Genomic DNA, 22,319 nt, shown 5'->3' with positions numbered 1-22,319 from the left:
CTTATTATAGCTGTGTGATATTTAAAATAATTTTGGGGACAGCCCCGGTGGCGCAGCGGTTTAGCACCGCCTGCAGCCCGGGGTGTGATCCTGGAGATCCAGGATCGAGTCCCACGTCGGGCTTCCTGCATGGAGCCTGCTTCTCCCTCTGCCTGTGTCTCTGCCTCTCTCTGAATGAATAAATAAACCAATCTTTAAAAAAATAAAATAAAATAAAATAATTTTGGTCTAATTTTAAAATGTTCGTTTTGGAGGGGAATCTATTAAGTCAATTCTGATGTCAATTCAGTTTCTTTATAAAAATCACATGCTTTGTCGAGATTTTCAGATATGGTATAAAAATATCTATAGTACTTTTACATTTTTAAATTAAGATAAAATCCATATACTATTATATATTCATTCATTTTTTAAAAATATTTTATTTATTAATGAGAGACACACAGAGAGAGAGAGGCAGAAACACAGGCAGAGGGAGAAGCAGGCTCCATGCAGGGAGCCTGACGTGGGACTCGATCCAGGGTCTCCAGGATCAGGCCCTGGGGCTGAAGGCAGCGCTAAACCGCAAAGCCACCTGGGCTGCCCTTCATTCTTTTAAAGTACATTGTTCAGTGGCTTTTAGTATATTCGCAAAGTTGTGTAACCTACACCACAAATCTCAGAACACTGTCATTACCTGAAAAAATAAAGGCCTTTTAAAATTAAATATGTAGTCAGGGCGCCTGGGTGGCTCAGCAGTTGAGTGATTGCCTTTGACTCAGGGAGCGATGCTGGAGTCCTAGGATCGAGTTCCACATCGGGCTTCCTGCATGGAGCCTGCTTCTCCCTCTGCCTGTGTCTCTGTCTCTCATGAATAAATAAATATGAATAAATAAATAAAATCTTTTAAAAATAATAAAATTAAATTAAATATGTAGTCATTTCAATTTCACAATGCTGTTTATCTATCATCCATACTTCCCTACATAATGGCTAAAGTTTGTCTATTTTTTTTCTGTCAAATTATCAGATTTTCTATTTGTTTGTACTTTTCTCATCTGTTTCTGCATAATAATGTCTTTCTCTACTCATATTTTAGACTTATTTTTGCTTAAATTCCTTGAGTTCTATACTGAGTTTATTAATGATCTCTCTAGTATTTTAATATATACATGCATATTGGTTTCTAAAACTTCCAGTGCAACCAATACAACCAACTTCCAGTACAATTCGCAGATTTTTCAATTTTGTTCACTTTCATTCACATTTAAATAATATATATATATGGGACGCCTGGGTGGCTCAGTAGTTAAGCATCTGCCTTTGGCTCAGGGAGTGATCCTGGTGTCCCGGGATTGAGTCCCCTATCAGGCTCCCTGCATGGAGCCTGCTTCTCCCTCTGCCTATGTCTCTGCCTCTTTCTGTGTTTCTCATGAATAATAAAATCGTAAAAAAATATATATATATTTACACACACACACACACACACACACACACTAAAGGACTTAGTTCCCTAACCCATGTTAACCAATAGGGAGCACTTAGTTAAAATTCATATATTTAGGGATGCTTGGGTGGCTCAGTGGTTGAGCATCTGCCTTTGGCTCAGGGAGTAACCCCGGGGTCCTGGGATCAAGTCTCACATCAGGCTTCCCACAGGGAGCCTGCTTCCCCCTCTGCCTATGTCTCCATTCTCTGTGTCTCTCATGAATAAAGTCTTTTAAAAATAATAAAATAAAATTCAGATATTTGATGGCTATACTATTATTACCGTTTTATCCATTCTGGTCAAATAATGTGGCCTATAGGTTTTCTGCTTGGGGTGGGGAGACGACTAAATATTAGGAAAAATATTCTTACCTCTTCCTGTTTGATAGCTGTGCTTTCAACTACTCATCATTATATCCACAGGGTCTCTGACTGGCATTAATTTTTGTGCAAGCATAGAAGATGATGTCTGAAGGAAGACTATCCACAAATTCTTCTTTTTTTTCTTTTTAAAATTCCATGCTGAATAATGAGGGATGAGAAAAGCTTTCCTATACTAATTACATTCATTTCTCTTTTTTTCATTATGAATTCTTCGATTTAGACAAAGATAAGCAACATGGTTAAAATCCCTTCCACAAACAGGGGCACTTGGCTGGCTCAGTCAGAAGACTGTGTGACTCTTGATCTCACAGTCATGAGTTCAAACCTCACACAGGGTATAGAGATTACTTAAATAAACTTAAAAAAAATCCTTTCCACAAATAATAATGAAGGTAACTATGAAAATGAATGTATCAATAATAATAGTGGACAAGTTTTACTAAACATTTACTATGTAATAGGAATAGTTCTAAGCACTTTACATTTATTAATTCATTGAATCCTCACAACAAACCAATACATACAGCATGATTATCTTTAATAATACATAGGAAATAAAAATGCCACTAACATATATAAGTAAAAAGTAAAAACAAAACAAACAAAACTGGAAAGATAAACAACACTTGGATAACAGCAGTTAATTACCTATTTAGTAGGAGACTGAGGTGGATGAAAATGAACAAAACAGTTTACAGAGAGAAAAGGTGCATAGTTTCAGCAATTAAAATAGATCTTTTAAAAGACACAAACAAACATCCAAACATAAATTTTGGGTCATAGTAATCAGGGCAGATTTAATAACTGCAAATGCTTAGATGCAAACAAAACACAAGTAATAAAGTCATTTTAAAAAGCCATTAAGTATATAGAAGTCATTTTAAAAAATCTGTATTTACTGAAATGGCAACCATATATTTTGGCATGATCAAAACAGGCAAAGGAATAACATGCATACTATGACTTTGAAAACAAAGTCTGGTAGGATTTGCTCTACTAACTTAAGAGTAATCATTGATAGTTGCTATGATTACTGATAATCTTGGCTTTTTAGTTTCTGGTTTCCTGATTTTCTGAAAACACAAATTTGTGAAATGAAACAAAAAATTATTACTGACTTCAAAAACAAGGTTATAATTCTACAATTAAAAAAATACAAGGTTACACAATTTTAAACAGTGCAATATTGATGTAAGCACAAATATATAGATCAGAGAAGAAAAATACAAGCAAATATAAACAATAATATAATGTCTCACCAAAAAGGTAAAACAAACAAATGGGGAAGAAAAGAATTATTGAACAACGGCCCAAGACTGGGGAACAGGGGGTGGGCAAATGTCAACTTAGAATCTTAATTCATAACTTAGAGTGAAATACATTTGAATTAAAAAGAAATGTAAAATAAAATTTAAAAAGAAAAAATAGTGAAAGAGTAACTATCAAACGAATTATTTTTTTTGTTTAAAGGTGACAAAAGTAACTTTTATTATTCATCAGTATGAATTCCCTGATGACGAATGAGATCTGAGCCACTACTAAATGCCTTCCCACATTCCTTACAGTTATACGGTTTCTCACCAGTATGAATTCTCAGATGTCGTGTAAGGTTTGAGCATTTATTAAAGGCCTTTCCACATTCATTACATTCATATGGTTTTTCATCTGTATGAATTCTCTGATGTTGAAAAAGTTGTGAGTTCTGGGTAAAGGCCTTCCCACATTCAAGACATTCAAAGGGTTTCTCACCAGCATGGATTCTCTGATGTTGACGAAGTTGTGAGCTCTGAGTAAAAGCTTTCCCACATTCCTTACAATCATAGGGCTTCTCCCCAGTGTGAATTCTTTGATGATTAGTAAGTGCTGAGCCACTACTAAAAGCTTTGCCACATTCCTTGCACTCATAGGGTTTTTCACCAGTATGAATTCTCTGATGCTGAACAAGCTTTGAGCTCTGAGTAAAAGCTTTGCCACATTCTTTACATTCATAGGGTTTCTCACCTGTATGAATTCTCACATGTTGAAAAAGTTGTGAGCTCTTAGTAAAGGCTTTTCCACATACTTTACATTCGTAAGGTTTTTCACCAGTGTGAATTCTCTGATGGTCAATAAGATTTGAGCAATAACTAAAGGCTTTCCCACATTCCTTACATTCATAGGGTTTCTTACCAGTGTGAATTCTCTGATGTTGAGAAAGGTATGAGCTACAACTGAAGGCTTTGCCACATTCCTTACATTCAAAGGGTTTTTCACCAGTGTGAATTTTCAGATGTCGAGTAACATGGGAGCCACAACTAAAGAATTTCCCACACTCCTTACATTCATAAGATTTTTCACCAATATGAATTCTCTGATGTTGAATAAATTGTGCATTCTGACTAAAGACCTTTCCACATTTCTTACATTCATAGGGTTTCTCTTCATTGTTAATTATCTGATGCAAAGTAAAGAATGTCTGTTGAATAAATGTGGGCATGTATTCATGAGAGAATATTTCTTGGTTGAAATGCCCACTTTGATATCCCAGTTGTTTTTCAAAGTGGTTTCTATATTCCAAAATGTCTCTAAAACTGGAGTACTCAAGGCCATGCTTTGTAAGTCCCATTATCTCCCTCTGGCATGATTCTATTTCATAAACTTCCTTCTTCAGAGATAGTAACTTGGTTTCACACATTGATTCCAGATCTGAAAGAAAATAAAATGGTAAATATATTTTTTAAACATTTTATTTATTTATACATGAGAGACACAGAGAGGGTAAGACAGAGGCAGAGACACAGGCAGAGGGAGAAGGAGGCTCCATGCAGGGAGCCTGATGTGGACTCCATCCTGGGTCTCCAGGATCATGCCCTGGACTGAAGGCTGTGCTAAACCACTGAGCCACCGGGGACGCCCAAAATGGTAAATATTCTTACACCCCTCCACTCCCACCACCCATTTATGAAAAGTTAAACTTTTATATGAGAAATGGAAAAATTAAAGTGAAAATAATATCTGGTAGTAAATGACATATAGTTCTCAACTATATCTGTTTAATCTGAAAATGGACCCAAAAATGCACTGAAATTAATGAGATATAATGCAGAATGCAGAGGGAGGAGACTATAGAAAAAGGAAACCACAGTGATTTTCAAATACTGATGTGGATCAGAATCATAAGGAAAGGACAGTAAATATATAATACTTGGGCATATGAAAAGATTACAGGTTGTATATACATCTGTATAAGCATGCATATGTGTACATGTAAGAAACCAAAGTGGACCATCATACCATATGTATTACAAAAAGTATTAAAGACCTTTAATAGAGGTCAGAAAATCATTCCACTCCCTGAGAGGAATAAATGCACACAGGGGAAGATTCTTGGGCTCTGTAGTATAATAAAAAATAAGTTTGGTCTTTGTCCCTTGTTTCTAACACAGAGCTTCAAAAACCCTTGGAATTTCCTGATAGGAGTGTTTTTTGCTATGAGGTGACTCATGGCAGATCCCTAGATAGCTACAGGATGGGGTTCACCAGAAAGATCTAGCATGTTGTTAGGAGATTGGGACTTTCGGCTACTGGACCTCTGGGGAAGAGAGAGAAGCCAGAGATTGAATGGCCAATGACACTCACTCAATCATGCCAATGTGATTGAACCTCAATAAAAATTCTGGACACCAAAGCTCAATGGAGCTTTCTGGTTGGTGAACACACTTGATGTGCCATGAAAATGACACACTTTCAAGGAGAGGACATGGAACCTCTACATCCGTAAACCTACTACTAGATGTTCCTTAAAATATATCCTTCAAAGTAAAATTGCAATTTTAAGTATACAACTTTCTGGAGTTCTGTGAATCATTCTAGCAAATAACTGAACTTGCAGGAGCTGTGAAAATCCCCAAATTTATGGCCAGTAGCTCAGACATGCAGGTGTCTAAGAACCCTGAGACTTGAAGCTGGCATCTACAGTGAGGGCAGTCTTGGGGCACCTGGATGGCTCAGTCAGTTAAGCGTCTGGCTTCAGGACATCTGGGTGACTCGGTGGTTGACCTTCTGCCTTCGGCTCAGGGTGTGATCCTGGAATCCCAGGATCGAGTCCTGTGGGATTGAGTCCCACATTGGGCTTCCTGCATGCAGCCTGCTTCTCCCTTTCCCTGTGTCTTTGCCTCTTTCTGTCTGTCATGAATAAATAGATAAAATCTTAAAAAAGAAAAGTGTCTGCCTTCAGTTCTGGTCATGATTCCAGGGTCTTGGAATACCAGGCCCACATTGGGCTCCCTGCTCAGTGAGGAGTCTGCTTCTCCCTCTTCTTTTCCCTCTGCCCCTTCTTCCATTCATGCTCATGCATGCACGCTCTCTCGTGCAAATAAATAAATAAGATCATTAAAAGAGTAAAATAAAAGTGAGGGCAGCCTTGTGTAAACTCTGTTAACCTGTGGGGTCTAGGTTAACTCTGGACAGTTAGTGTCAGAACTGCAGCACTCCCAGATGCAGTGGAAAATGAACAGAATCCAAAATAAGGATCTATTGGCCGAAATTTGAAAGAGATTACAGAAGGCTAGCCAAAAGGGGGGGCAGAGCCTGAAATAAATATAAGGTATTTAACTAAATTTTTAAAAAAGATTTTATTTATTTATGAGAGAGAGAGAGAAAGAGAAAGAGAAAGGCAGAGACACAGGCAGAGGGAGAAGCAGGCTCCATGCAGGAAACCTGATGTGGGACTCAATCCCAGGTCTCCAGGATCACACCCTGGGCTGAAGGGAGGCGCTAAACCACTGAGCCACCCAGGGATCCCCAGTACTGAACTAAATTGATGTGACTAGCAGATAGGGAAGACTCAGAGTATGTTATGTTTTGGTGGTTCAGTAAAAATACCATTTGCTTTGGAATTTTGTGGTGCTGATCTTGGGAGAAGAGAGAGACTTGCTCATGTACTACTGCAGGGGCTGAGAGAGGAGGCAGCTAAAGTTTAAGGCAGACACAAAGAAAATAAGACACAGTGTAAAATACTGTCATGGAAAGATAATAGAAAGTGAAAACAAGCTGACTAGCAAGGAATTCCAACTCTGATTCTTCTACCAGACTTTTACATTATTTGTTCCCTCACTTCCTGCAGGTCTTGGTTTGATATCACCTCATCAAAGAGGACTTCTCTAACTTCCCTTCATATCACATACCACCACCTGACATTATAACATATCTATTTTTCTTAAGGACTTTATTTGAGAGAGAAGTAGAGAGCACAAGCAAGGAGAGAGGCAGGAGAGGGAGAAACAGGCTCTCCACTGAGCAGGGAGCCTGATACGGGGCTCCATCTCAGGACCCTGGGATCATGACCTCAGCTGCAGGCAGACCCTTAACCAACTGAGCCACCCAGCTGCCCTCAAAATGTACCTTTTTTTTTTCTCTCTCACCCTCTAGAACACAGACTCCAGAAGAGCAAAATTCTGAATGTTTTGTTCAATGATATAATCCCAGCAGTGGGACCAATATTTACTATACAGTTATGCTCTTCTGGAGCATTTTGGATAAGGTAACACTTTATCCTAAATCTCCCCTTCTTGACACCTCTTCCTTCCTATTACAGGCCTTTTTGGTTTTCCCAACACTGTCATCATGGAAGATAACTACAATCACCTGCAAAACTCCGAACTATTATTTCAGTATGGATTTTCCACTTCTGCATATTTAGCCTCTGACTTTCTGCTATGCTCCCTGATTCTCTTTACTAGAGTCTACTTTGTGGAAATTCTTTATGGATATATTCTAGCACTACTTTTTGATGCCCAAGTTCTTAATAGCTGACATAATTAGCAAACTATAGCACCTGGCAGACTCCCTTGCACAAATCAGTAAATGAAAAACACTGGGTAAAGGAAAAATGTGCAACAAACTGATGAGTCACTGGCAAGTAATATCCATGAAGACATGGTGCACACACACACACATTATTTTGGGGGTGGTAACCAAAAAAACATTTAGACAAGTCTAAGAGGAAGAAAAGTTAGTAAGGAACTAAATCTAAAATATGGTTAAAAGCGTTTTATTGGAGGGGAAGTGAAGGGTACTTCCTACTTGAAATTATGAGGTGTGTTGGAGAAGAAAAGCAGAAGGAGTAATAAGTGAGAGAAGTAATGAAACAGCTCATTTGTAAACTCATGCCAAGAGGACTTGGTTATCCTCACAAGCCTAGATAATATCTCAAGGTGTTGAGTTTACCTGTAGTGCCTTGCTTCTGCCCAATCATTTCTCACTCACCTGAACACAGGCCTCTTGTCAGCTCTCTGCCAACCATCCAGGGCTCTTTTCCTTGTTCCAGTAAGGAGATAACTTGAGGCTTAGGAATGTAAAGTCCTGCTCACAAGAAAAGATATGGGACATAGTTATGCTGTGGGTAAACCAGATCTGGAAATCAGATCCAGTCCCTTGATGACCAAAGAGGAGATGCCACTACAGGAACAGCCAAAGAAAGAGGATGAAGCTTCTGCCACAGTCACTGGAGTTGCCCATTTCCAACTCTTCCTTTTCATTGCAGCTCAAACCACTTATTTGGGGATAGGGAGCAGAAATTCAGCCGGTAACTCGAAAAGCTGCTGGGAAATTCACTGTGGAAGGAACATTCCAGAGGAGAACTCTAAACTACTGGTATAGAAGCCCTTACCCATTGACAGCAGATTGCTATAGTTCTCCAACATCACATCTCTGTACAAGTCTCTCTGACCAGGGTCCAGGCACTCCCACTCCTCCTGTGAGAAGTCTATAGACACATCACTGAACATCACTGATCCCTGAAACAATAAACATATATATTATTTGTGTAATAAAAGTAATTCAGACATTACTGCACTTGTACCATGGGTTAAAGTAAATGAGTGACTGAATTGTTATCACTCAGAACCAGTATCTTAGGATCTTAAAAAGAGATGCAAGAGTAACTAGTTTATTTTATAATAAAATATCTAGAGGATACATGGCTAGCTCAGTTGGTAAAGCATGTTGACTCTTGATCTTGGGGTTTTAAGTTCAAGGCTCATGTTTGGTGTAGAGAGTACTTAAAAAAATAAATCTTTGGACAGCCCGGGTGGCTCAGCGGTTTAGCGCTGCCTTTAGCTCATGGCCTGATCCTGAAGACCTGGGATTGAGTCCCACATTGGGCTCCCTGCATGGAGCCTGCTTCTCTCTCTCTCTCTCTCTCTCTCTCTCTCTCTCTCTCAGTCTCTGTGTGTCTCTCATGAATAAATAAATAAAATCTTTTTTTTTAAATAAATAAATAAATAAAAATAAGTCTTTAAAAAAAATCTATGAATAAACTTAAACAAAAATGTGAAAGATTCATGCTCTGAAAACTATAAAATACTGATGAAAGAAGTTAAAGACAACATAAACAAAAGGAGACATTCTGCGCTCATGGACTAGAAGAACAAGTACTATTAAAATGTCGATAATACCCAAAGGCAATCTACAGATTTAATGCAATCCCTATCAGGGATGCCTGGGTGGCTCAGCAGTTGAGCATCTCCCTTCGGCTCAGGGTGCGATCCTGGGGTGCCAGGATCAAGTTCCACATCAGGCTCCCTGCATGTAGCCTGCTTCTCCCTCTGCCTGTGTCTCTGCCTCTTTCTTACTGTGTCTCTCATGAATAAATAAATAAAATCTTTAAAAAAAATACAATAAAATAAAAATAATAATGCAATCCTTATCAAAATATCAACAGTATTTTTCACAGAAATAGAACAAACACTCCTAATGCTTGTATGGAACCACAAAGACCCGAATAGCCAAAGCACTCTTGAAAAGGAAAGAAAAAATGGAGGTACCACAATTCCAGGCTTCAAGTTAAGTTTTAAAGCTGTAGTAGTCAAAATAAAAATAAAAATAAAATAAAATTAAATTAAATTAAAAAATAAAGCTGTAGTAATCAAAACAGTATGGTACTGGCACAAAAATAGGCACATAAACCAAATGGAACAGAACACAAAGCCCAGAAATGAACCCAAAATTATATGATCAATTCATCTTTGACAAGAGGAAAGAATATACATTGGGAAAAAGACAGTCTCTTCAACAAATGGTATTGGGAAAACTCAACAGTTACATGCAAAAGAATGAAACTGGACCACATTCTTACACCATACATAAAAACAAACTCAAAATGAATTAAAAACCTAAGTGTAAGACCTGAAACCATAAAAGTCCTAGGAGAGATTACAGGGAGTAATTTCTCTGACATCAGCTGTAACATCTTTCTAGATATGTATCCTGAGATAAGAGAAATAAAAGCAATTTTTAAAAAAATATTTTATTTATTAATTCATGGGAGACACAGAGAGAGAGAGACAGAGACATAGGCAGAGGGAGGAGAAGCAGACTCCATGCAAAGAGCCCGATGCAAGACTCGATCCTGGGACTCTGGGATCATGCCTTGGGCCGAAGGCAGACACTCAACTACTGAGCCACCCAGGCATCCCAATAAAAGCGAAATTAAACTACTGGGACTACATCAGAATAAAAAGTTTCTCCAAAGCAAAGGAAACAATCAACAAAACTAAAAGACAACCTACTAAATAGGAAAAGATATTTACAAACATATTTGATAAAGGGTTAGTATCCAAAATACATACAGAACTAATAAACCTCAATACTCAAAAAACAAATAATCCAATGTAAAAGTGGGCAAAGGCCCTGAGCAGATATTCTTCTAAAGAAGACAGATGGCCAACAGACACATGAAAAGATGCTCAACATCATTCATTATCAGGGAAATACAAATCAAAATCACAATGAGATATTGCCTCACACCTGTCAGAATAGCTAAAATCAACAACACAAGAAACAACAGGTGTTGGCGAGGATGTGGAGAACAAGGAATCCTCTTCTACTGTTGGTGGGAATGCAAACTGGTGCAGCCACTTTGACAGTATGGAAGTTCCTCAAAAAATTAAAAATAGAACTATCTTATAATCCAGTAATTACATTCTGGTATTTACTCAAAGAATACAAAAACACTAACTCGGGACGCCTGGGTGGCTCAGCGGTTTGGTGCCTGCCTTTGGCCCAGGTTGTGATCCTGGAGACCCAGGATCGAGTCCTGTGTCAGGCTCCCTGTGGAGCCTGCTTCTCCCTCTGCCTGTGTCTCTGCCTCTCTGTGTGTGTCTCTCATGAATAAATAAATAAAATATTAAAAAAAACACACTAATTCAAAGGGAGACATGCACCCCTATGTTTATAACAGCATTATTTATAATAGCCAAATTATGGAAGCAACCTAAGTGTTCACTGATAGATGAATGGATAAAGATGTGACACTAATACACAATGGAATATTATTTAGCCATAAAAAGAATGAAATCTTGCCATTGCAATAACATGGATGGATCTAGAGAATATAATGCTAAGTAAAAAAGCCAGTCAGAGAAAGAAAAATGCCATATAATTTCACTCATACGTCAAATTTAAGAAATAAAACAAACCACCAAAGGGAAAAAACAACAACTCTTAACTATAGAGAAAAAGCAAATGGTTACCAGAGTAGAGGTGGGCAGCAGGATAGGTGAAATAAATGAAGGGGATTAGGAGTACACTTATTTTGATGAGCACTAATATATGGAAATGTTGAATCACTATATTGTACACCTGAAACAAACATAACATTGTATGTTAACTAAAAAAGGGGGGTTAATCAGTTTATTTTATATTAAAAACAAACAAGTTCCTGACTCTATTTGAAAAGGCCTACAAATAATAATTAATCTAGTAGGAATAAGCACTTCTAGTATTGAGATTGTAGTCCTTAAGCATCATATTCAAATAAAAGATGACTTCAGGATTGAGTCAGAAATGCACAGGATGAATCTGAATATTCTCTTATATCAGAAAGCAATTTAAAAAAAAGTGTGAGCTACCAAAAATTATTAGAATCATGTTACAAAGACTTAGACACCAACTTGAGGAGTCTCTCAATGGCCAAAAATGGTATCATTTGAGGATCAAGTATAATGTACTGATACATAAAAAAATGTTTACATCATGAACTCATAATAGTGAATAAAAAACTACTGGCCACCTTTTTAGGAATCTAAGAAACCAAAATCATTGTTCAAATATTCTTTCCTAGACAGACTATCCTTCAGAGTAACCAAGCAGTTGATGAGAAGTTTGCTTTATAAAGAGTATTTCACCTAATCTATGAAGAATGAAAGAATTAAAATATCATTCTGCAACCTCTAACTTAGACAGTAATCATCAATAGTATATAACATTACAAAAAGAAAGAGAACCGATATAATGAGCCTCCTGATGGAATCACATATCACCATCTATAACATATTCATGACAAAAAAAAAAAAAAAATCCCAACTGAATCTGATCAATCATCTAGATTTAACTACTAATTTTCAGGAAACACTTAAATGATGCCATAGAGATGTAATCAGCAAAATTCAAATAGTGGACAAATGAGCCATTCCTTTTTGAACAGAGAAGGGGTACCTACAAAGTAAGACTCAAAAGACATCAATCAACTGCAGTGCACAGTCCTTATTTGGATTCTAACCCAAATAAGTGATTAAAAAATTCAACAATTATGAAAATTTGAACACTTGCTGGATATTGATGATACTAACAAATTATTTCTAACTTTTCTAGATGCAATAATGGCATAATGGTTGTTTTCACAAAGAATCCTTATCTTTCAGAAATACATACCAATTTGTATTTGTTTCAAAATAATCCTGTGTGTAGAATAGAGGGTACGGTAGTGTGCAAGGTATCAGTACAAATGAAACAAAACTGACTTGGAGTTGAAGCTGAATGGTGAGTATACGGTATTTCGTAACTCCTCTAAATTTCCAATGTCTGAAATTTATTATTATCAAGTTTTTCAAAGGTTGTTGGTAGAGAATGGAATATCTGTAAGGCTCTAATTATATGTATAGCATTGATTTAAACAAAATTGTGATATAACTGTTGTGGGAAAAGGAAACAGAGTGTGATATGGCACATGTAAATCTACACATACCTTGTAAAAAAAAAAACCCTGCAAAATGTCTAAAAATTTAATTAATCAAGAAATAGCAATATAGGAATATTAATTAAAATATGGATATACTCTATTGGAATCAGCTAAAAAAGATGCAGGTATCTCCCTTTAGGGAGTATTTTTATTTCTGAGATAAAGAAAACTGGCGATTCATATAGAAGTTCCTCATGACCCACACTTCCTGTCCAACTTCAAATTGAACTTGGCTCCTTGCATGCCCTAATAGTCACAGAGATATATCAGGATCAGCTACCAACCCCACAATCTTCCAAGCTGCATAAACTGGGAGATCTTGCAACAGTTTAACATTTGGAGCTACCACCATCACTTCCTATCCTATCTCACTGGTAAATACCAATTTGTATTTACAAATTGATTATTTTTTTTAATTTTTTTTAAATTTTTATTTATTTATGATAGTCACACAGAGAGAGAGAGAGAGAGAGAGAGAGAGGCAGAGACATAGGCAGAGGGAGAAGCAGGCTCCATGCACCGGGAGCCCGATGTGGGATTCGATCCCGGGTCTCCAGGATCGCGCCCTGGGCCAAAGGCAGGCGCCAAACCGCTGCGCCACCCAGGGATCCCTACAAATTGATTATTATTTAAAAGATTATCTGATTAGACTGAGGGGAAAAGGAAACCTAGGATTCTGAAGGGGAAACCTGAAAGGCAGAAATGTCAGGAGTAGGAAAACAAATACTTGTATGAGAATTTTAAAAAAAATAATTCTTTTTAAAATCTGAAACTATCAGGAAGGTAAGTGTTGGGGCCAGGCGGGAAGGGAAACTCCTCAAGATGGCGGATACCCCAAAATGGCTGAGGTTCCTGTCACCACCTCCACTTGGGACGCCAATGGACCAATGACCTGCTGACAGCTTGACGCAGACCCTTACACCTCTCCTTTGGACTTCCCCAACCGAACCCAATGCCCTTCAAACCCCAGAGGAGGAAGTCACCTTTGACTGGTCGAATTGCAATCCTTCCTTTGCATAGTGAGGGTCACTCTGACTGATTGGATTGCAATCCTTCCTTCGCATATGAGCCAACCAATAGGAAACCGTTCTGCCTTACAACGTTATGTAAACCCCCTACCACCTTGTCTTGGCGCGACTTCCCCGACTCACTCTCTTTCCCCTCCGTGAGTCATGGAACCTCGCTCGAGGGTGCCTGCAATAAAATCTGTTCTTGGACCCTCGTTTGCCTTGGCAGTCTCATTTCCATTTAGTTACTAAAAAACCTAACAGTAAGAAAAAGCATCAACTCACCTGGGCCATGGCTTTCAGTATTGCAGGAAATGATCAGTCCTCCTTGGGGCTGTTTTCCTGAGAAAGGAGAGTATTTTGAGAAAGCAGGACTGGGTAAGCAAGAAATGCTCTAGAAACCACACTGGCTTTACAGTATTCATTTGACCATTCTGGGTCTTATGATGTAACTGTGGTCAGTGGGAGTATGGGATAAATCCTACCTCTTCAACCCCAAAAGCCCCAGGCTAGCTGTAGTAAAACGGATTCTGGCTAGCGGATTCAAAGGAATAGACTCAGATTCCCTCTCCTTTTTCGGATTAACCCAGGTTCTTGCCTCAGCCAAAGAATTCAGGCCAGACCTTGTCTCACTTCAGTGATGTCGTTCTGAACCCAAGGCAGAGTTGCTATGACCTACCTGAGCAGATCCCTCCTCTGCAGCCCTCACTCAAGTCCTCACGCAAATTCACCCAAATGGTACTCTTTGGCCAGGAACGGAGTATGCTCTGATCAGGACTAAGACTTTCCTAATGAAGTCTTCTCACTTCCCAAGCCCAAGCCAGTCGGTCAACTCCCATCCCCCCAGAACCCCCACTGCGGCATACACAGAGGCACTCCTCATTCTTATGCTATAGGTCTGTTTTAAAACAAAATTAATTTTGCTTATAGGTTTTTGCCATGCAAAACAAAGTGTCAACTTTTATAGCTTTTGGGTAAGAAGATTTTTCTTATGTATATTTATATAAATTTCTCTGTTTAATGCTTTGTCATACTTAAGACTTCAATCAATTATTATTTTATTTTGGTATAATATTATTTAATAAAGATGACAGTATAAGATTATAAATTATAACTTTATTTCAGTATAATTTATGACTTAGGAATTCTACTTAATTTCTCTCACAGGAGGCCGACTACCCAAGTGTACCAAGGTCACATGTGAATAATATATCTTACTTAAAATGCACTATTATTTTATACACCACTAAGAAAGATAAAAAGTGTATTAGATATTACCTGACTTCAGATACATTGAAATGAGGGGGGCAGTGAGTCTTACAGTAGAGGACTACAGCATTGATTTAAATGCTATACCATTATCACAGATGGTACATGTTTGGATTTACTGTGGTTCTATTTTGGTTCAGTGTTTCATCTTTATTCTCTGGCCAGCATCACACTCACTGCTTCCATTACATACCAATTAGAATGTCCAAATTCAGAACACTGACAACACCAAAGGCTGGCAAAGAGCAACAGGACTCTCATTCATTGCTGGTGGAAATGCAAAATGATACAGCCACTTTGGAAGACAGTTTGACAGTTTCTAACAAAATAAAACATACTCTTGGGATGCTTGGGTGGCTCAGCCATTGAGCATCTGCCTTCGGCTCAGGGCATGATCCTGGAGTCCTGGAATAGAGTCCCACATCGGGCTCCCTGCATGGAGCCTGCTTTCTCCCTCTGCCTGTGTTTCTGCCTCTCTCTCTCTCTCATGAATAAATAAATAAAATCTTAAAAAAAAAAAAAAAAACTAAACATAATCTTGGGGCACCTGGGTGGCTCAGTGGTTGAGCATCTGTCTTTGACTCAGTTTGTGATCTCGGGGTCCTGGGATCGAGTCCCACATGGGGCTCCCCTCAGGGAGCCTGCTTCTCCCTCTGCCTGTGTCTCTGCCTCTCTCTCTCTCACGAATAAATAAATAAAATCTTAAAAAAATAATAAAATAAATATACTCTTATATGATCCAGGAATCACACTTCTTAGCACTTACCCAAAGGAGCTGAAAAATTATGTCCACACCAAGACTTGCACAGCAGCTTTATTCCTAATTCCCAGACTTGGAACCTTTAGTAGGTTTGTGGTTAAATAAACTGGGGTACATCCAGAAAACAGAATGTCATTCAGGATAAAAAGAAGTGAGCTATGGAGCCATAAAAAGATATAAAAGAAGCTTAGATACATATTACTGTAAAAAAAAAGCCAATATATACTATATGGCTCAAACTATATAATACTCTGGAAAAGTAAAACTCTGAAGACAGTAATAAGATCAGTGGCTACCAGGGGCTTGGGAAAGGGGGGAGATGAATAAGTAGAACACAGAGGATTTTGGAGGCACTAAAACTACTCTGTATGATATACTATAATGATGGATACATGTCATTATACACTTGTCTTAACCTACAGAATGAACAAGAATGAACTACAATCTAAACTATGAACTTTGGATGATCATGAAGTGTCAATATAGGTTCATTGGTGTACCAAATGGGGGCACCTGGGTGGCTCAGTTGGTTAAGTGTCTGCCTTCAGGTTAGGTCATGATCCTGGGGTCCTCCCTACTCAGTGGGGAGTCTGCTTCCCCCATCTTTCTGCCCTTCCCCCCACCACTCATGCTCCTTCTCTCTCAAATAAATCAGATCTTTTTTAAAAATAGAAAAAAGGGATACCTGGGTGGCTCAGCAATTGAGTGTCTGCCTTGGCTCAGGGCGTGATCCTGGACTTCCGGGATCAGGTTCCCATATTGAGCTCCCCGCAAGGAGCCTGCTTCTCCCTCTGCCTATGTCTCTGCCCCTCTCTCTTTGTGTCTCTCATGAATAAATAAATAAAATATTTTAAAAAATAAAATAAAAAATAGAGAAAAAATTAAAAACCTTTTATAAAGAAAGTGTACCAAATGTACCTGGTGGGGGATATTGATAATGAATGAAGAGGCTATGGGTGTATGTGGGAAATCTCTGTACCTTCCCCTTGATTTTGCTATAAAACAAAGTCTTAAAAAAAAGTTCTGGCTCTGAAGCCAGACTGTCTAGCTTAAAAATAATAATAACCCCACACTACTCATTTTTTTCAAGTTTCCTGATACTGTGATTTCCCATATGAGCATAAATTGTTTAAAAAATATATTAGTATTTTTCTTGAGGCTGCATAAAATGAATATGTTAACTTAAGGAGTTCTGACACCTTTATGATGTTGAGATGCTCTCCTGGAACATGTATCTTTCTATTTATTCAAGTCAATGTTTGTGTCCTTCAGCATACTGAAAAGTTTTCCTCAAGTGTAACATGCTCATTTCTTTTTCATATTATTCCTATGTATCTTATAATAGTTTTGTGCCTATTATTAATTATATTTATAAATAATATGTAATTATATAATTATAAAAATTAATAAACATAATTATAAGTATATACTTATTATATGTAAATGTATTATATATTATTTACTTATAAATCTTATTATACTTTTCCCAGTGTATCTTCTATTTTGTTTTAAATATACAAAATTCTGGATATTGGCTGTGTACCTTTTTGAATTCTACTTTATTTGTAATAGTTTTCAGTCTATAACAGGATGTTAAACTTTGCCTTTCCCATTCTTGATTTAGAAGTTCTGAAGAAGAGCAAGTCAATAGGAGCCACAAAACTCTGCATTCCACAGTGAGAACCCTGGCCATTGTTTTTTTTGTTTTTGTTTTTTTTTAAGATTTATTTGAGAAAGAGAGTACAAGTGGAGAGGAGGGGCAGATGGAGAGAGAGAAGCAGACTCCCCGCTGAGCAGGAAGCCTAATGTGGGGCTCATCCCAGGACTCTGGAATCATGACAGATGATTTGGCAGATGCTTAACCAAATGAGCCACCCTGGTGCCCCAAGAACCCTGGCCATCTTCTGAATCGTGCAAAAGAAACTGGCTGCAAATTGATTTTGTGCCCTCAGTTCAATTCGACATCTAAAGGTGTTTCAGAGATTGGAGAGTGCATAGGAGGAGGCTGTCCTTGAGATAAAAATCTGTTTTTGGAAAGCACCGGTGTGCTCTGTATTCCTCCTACCTCACAGGGACAGAAAAGAGGGACCTCAGTGCCGCAAGACTTTCAAGTGGAATGTGACAGGAGTTCTTGGGAAACTTTTCCTTGTGTTCGAGTTTAGAGGGCACAAAAGTCTGGGACCTCATTTCCTCTTGGAACTAGATATGGGCCCCACAGGAGGACCCGGCCTGGGTCTGGGTTTATTCTAGGCCTACCAAAAGGATTTCCAGCTCTACAGATGAGCTCCATGGAGGACAGATGCCCAAAGCCTGAATGAATGTAGGAACTGTAAGCAGCCATAGACTAGAGCCACTGCACTCTCCTGAGAAAGAGTTGCAAACATGCCCCAAGGCTATAGAGAACTAGGGTCCCTACAATTAAGATTTTTCTTTCCCTCTCTTTTCACTGCTCCCCACTTCAAGGAATTGTCTAGTGGAACAGAGAAGTTTAGGAGAAGGAAAAAGAGGGATGCCTGGGTGGCTCAGTGGTTGAGCATCCGCCTTAGGCTCAGGTCTGCCTTAGGCTCAGGTTGTGATCCCGGATCTGGGGATAAAATCCTCCCAGCAGGGAGGGAGCCTACTTCTCCAGCTGCCTATGTCTCTCCCTCTCTCTCTGTATCTCTCATGAATAAATAAATAAAATCTTAAAAAAAAAAAAAAGAAAGGATAAGGAAAAAGAGAAGCAATCATCAAGCTTTCTCACTGGAAGCATCTAGCTCAAGGAACCAGGAGGTTAAATTTTTTTTTTTTTAAGATTTTATTTATTCATGAAAGACACAGAAAGAGACAGAGACACAGGCAGAGGGAGAAGCAGGCTCCTTGCAAGGGGCCTGATGTGGGACTGATCCCGGAATTCTGGGATCACACCCTGAGCCAAAGGCAGGCACCCAACCACTGAGCCACCCAGGCATCCTGGAGGTTAAACTTTTAAAAAGAAAGTTTATGGCATCAATTAGTAAAGTGAAAGACATTCTAATTACTGAAATGAGTCTGGTTTTGTGACTAAAAGAAACTAGAGGATTATTTTCTGTGACTGAAACATTTATTCACAGGCAGGAAATCAACTGGCCCAGAGAAGCTTGACAGAAGTTACCAGGGAAAAAATAAAGCAGTTGTTTTCTAGTTGTTTCCTATGGAGTGATGGTTTTATAATGGACTTAGGGGGAAAAAAAACAAAAAAGGTTCAATAATACTGCTGATGGTGCCTTCTCCCTAATTTTACTATGAATACTTCTGGTATTTCTCAATTAGGCATTAGGTTAGTTTTCTTTTCTTTTTTTTTTTTTAACGTTTTAATACTGAAATCCCCAGACACACACAAAAGTAGAGTTTAAATAGTATGAAAATCCTCCATGTACCATTAACTACTAGCTTCAATAATTATCAGGTCATGGCCAATATGGTTTTATCTAGACTCTTCACCACTATTTTTAGGTGGCTTTGATTTTTGTTTAAATAGCTTTATTGAGATATACTTAATATATTATATAAACCAGTCTTTTAAAATATATAAATTCTACATTTTTAGTATATCACCATGATCTAATTTTAGAACATTTTCATTTCCCCAAAAGCCCATTAACAAGCAATCTCCTTTCTTCCCACCTCCCTTAGCTTCAGCCCTAAGCAGACACAAATCTACTTGCTGCCTCTACGGACTTGTCTAACATTGCATATCAATGCATATAAATGGAATCATATGGTATGTGGCCTTTCGTGACTAGGTGTTTTTCATTTATCATGTTTTCAAGGTATATCCATATTGTGGCATGTTATCAGAACTTCATTCCCTTTTATTGCTGAATAATATTCCATTGGAATGGATCACATTTTGTTTATCTCTTCATCAGTTGGTAGACATCTAGATTATTTCTACTTTTGGCTACTGTGAATAATGCTGCTATGAACATTCATGGACAAGTTTTTGTGTGAATATTTGTTTTCAGTTCTCTCTCTCTCTCTCTTTTTTTTTGTTTTTGTTTTTTTTTTTTTTGGTTTGTTCTTGTTTTGTTTTTAGTTCTCTTGAATACATACCTAGAAATGGGACTCCTAAGTCAAATGGCAACATTTTGAAGAACTGCCAAACCGTTTTCTAAAGAGTTGAACCATGCTGCATCTCACCAGTAATTTATCAAAATATTTATCTTGTTACTAACTTTTTTATTTTTATTTTTTAAAATTTAAAAAATTTTTAATTTATTTATGATAGTCACACACACAGAGAAAGAGGCAGAGACACAGGCAGAGGGAGAAGCAGGCTCCATGCATCGGGAGCCCGACGTGGGACTCAATCCCGGGTCTCCAGGATCGCGCCCTGGGCCAAAGGCAGGCGCCAAACCGCTGGGCCACCCAGGGATCCCTACTATCTTTTTTTATCACAAGCATCCTACAAGATAGGAAGTGGTATCTCATTATGGTTTTATGGTTTAACTTACATTTTCCTTAAGACTAATGATGCTGAAATTAACTTTTAAGAACCCAATTCTTGGGATGCCTGGGTGGCTCAGTGGTTGAGCATCTGCCTTTGGCTCAGGTCGAGATCCCAGGGTCCAGGGATCGAGTCCTGCATGGGACTCCCTGCATGAAGCCTGGTTCTCCCTCTGCCTATGTCTCTGCCTCTCTCTCTCTCTCTGCCTCTCATGAATAAATAAATAAATAAAATCTTAAAAAAAAAAAAAAAAGAACCCAAGTCTTTAGAATTCTTTTAAAGATTTTATTTATTTGAGGGATGCCTGAGAGGCTCAGTGGTTGGGTGCTTGCCTTCAGCTCAGGGTGAGATCCCGGAGTTCTGGGATCAAGTCCCACATCGGGCTTCCTGCATGGAGCCCTCTTCTCCCTCTGCCTGTGTCTCTGCCTCTCTCTATCATGAATGGATAAATAAAATCCAAAAAAAAAAATTGCTTTAAAAAAGATTTTATTTGAAAGTGAGCGTGCACACACACACACACACACACACACACACACATGCATGAGCAAGCAGAGGCGCAGAGGGAGATGCAGACTCCCCACTGAGTGGGGAGCTGGATGCTGGGACTCCTGGGTCTCTGGGATCATGACCTGAGGCCAAGGCAGACCCTTAACCAACTGAGCCACCCATGAGCTCCTTTAGAATTCTCTCCTAATGTAATTTCTACTACAGTCCATTACTTTTCTGAAAACATTCCCATTCCTATAGGAAGAGGCAATAACTCTTACTTCCTATTAAGGACAAGGAAATTGAGAGTGGGGTGAACGTTCTGAATGGCTAATGGGAGAGGGAAACCAGTACATCTTTGCATGGTTTTGGCCAGAAGAAAGGATGGTGGAGGTAATTAAGACAGAAAGAGTTTAGGCCCAATGAAAGTGGGGAGACTAATGCTCATCTTGACTCTCTTGAGGAAACTCCAAGATTTGTTTACTTTTTCATCCACACCACCCCAATTACTTTAATCTGGGGTGCTTTGGTGGCTCAGTCGGTTAAGCATCTGCCTTTGGTTGAGGTTATGATCCTGGAGTCCAGGCATCAAGTAATGTGGGGGTCCCTGCTCAGCAGAGAGCCTGCTTCTCACTCTCCCTCTGCCCTTCCCCACCCCACTGCTCATGCTTTTTCTCTCTCAAATAAATAAACTCTTTCTTAAAAAACTACTTTAATCTAGAGTAAACCTGCTCAAAACACTGAGTGCTAATCTGATAAAATACTATATGTATTCTAACTCTCCTACTCTTGTGCTTGCTAGTTTTTAGATAAATAGAGTCATAAGCAAATAGCCTTATGAAGTCAGAGTCACCATGGGAGTGTTCAATCACTGCATAATGAAGCTAATATTTAACAGCTGCATGTACCTGTCATTGCTCACAACCACTTTCCTGAGGAAGAAGATGCCCACCTGCATATATAATTTAAGTCTTGTTTGATCATTAAAAAAAGCAAATTTTGCTCATTGTTCCATAATAGATGTCTATTGCAGAAACATCTCAGATTTAATTACTCCCTCAATTAATTGCTAACTCCTCCCCTCAATAATCTATCCAAGTATGAGAAAATTTTGAAGGTTGAAAAAATGACTTATAAGAAAACCAAAAAAGAAAGAAGACAAGAAGATATGAACACTAAATCTTAAAAAGAAAACTTTTGAGCTGTGGTACCACTTAAAATAGTCCGACAATAGCAGCACATTTGTTCAACAGAAACTCTCAGGTATAACATAGTCATCTGTATTTGGTCTTTTATTCAATTCCAAGAAGGAAAGAAGAGAAGCGAGGAACAGATAAAAGAAAAGAGAGTTCCTAAATAATAGCTAACTCCACACCTTAGAACAAAAAATAATTTGCAACATTTTGCTGCTGTTGCCAAAAGATGATACTCTCAAAAGTATCAGAAGCTGTGCTGAAAGGATTCCTTGTAAGAATCTCC

General features: G+C 38.4%; 1 protein-coding gene across 4 annotated transcripts in view; it reads right to left on the bottom strand.

The window, feature by feature from the left end:
* Positions 1-2,315: 2,315 nt before the first annotated feature.
* The window catches only part of ZNF383 (zinc finger protein 383), an 83,073-nt gene continuing 63,069 nt past the window's right edge, over positions 2,316-22,319 (bottom strand). For 3 of the 4 annotated variants that reach the window (XM_038529185.1, XM_038529184.1, XM_038529183.1), the window contains 4 exons: positions 14,143-14,199; positions 8,501-8,627; positions 8,098-8,193; positions 2,316-4,536 (listed from right to left, as the gene is read on the bottom strand). In XM_038529185.1, coding sequence (XP_038385113.1) covers positions 3,341-4,536; positions 8,098-8,193; positions 8,501-8,627; positions 14,143-14,151 — 1,428 coding nt within the window. In that variant the 5' untranslated portion in view covers positions 14,152-14,199 and the 3' untranslated portion in view covers positions 2,316-3,340. Of the gene's footprint in view, positions 4,537-8,097; positions 8,194-8,500; positions 8,628-14,142; positions 14,200-15,892; positions 16,043-22,319 lie in introns of all 4 variants that reach the window. The other variant, XM_038529186.1, reaches the window with a different exon arrangement.

This window comes from Canis lupus, chromosome 1, assembly GCF_011100685.1.
Source record: "Canis lupus familiaris isolate Mischka breed German Shepherd chromosome 1, alternate assembly UU_Cfam_GSD_1.0, whole genome shotgun sequence".
NCBI classification, from domain to species: Eukaryota; Metazoa; Chordata; class Mammalia; order Carnivora; family Canidae; genus Canis; species Canis lupus.
Note: the sequence above shows the minus strand (reverse complement) of the source record. Positions and strands in the feature narration are given on the sequence as shown.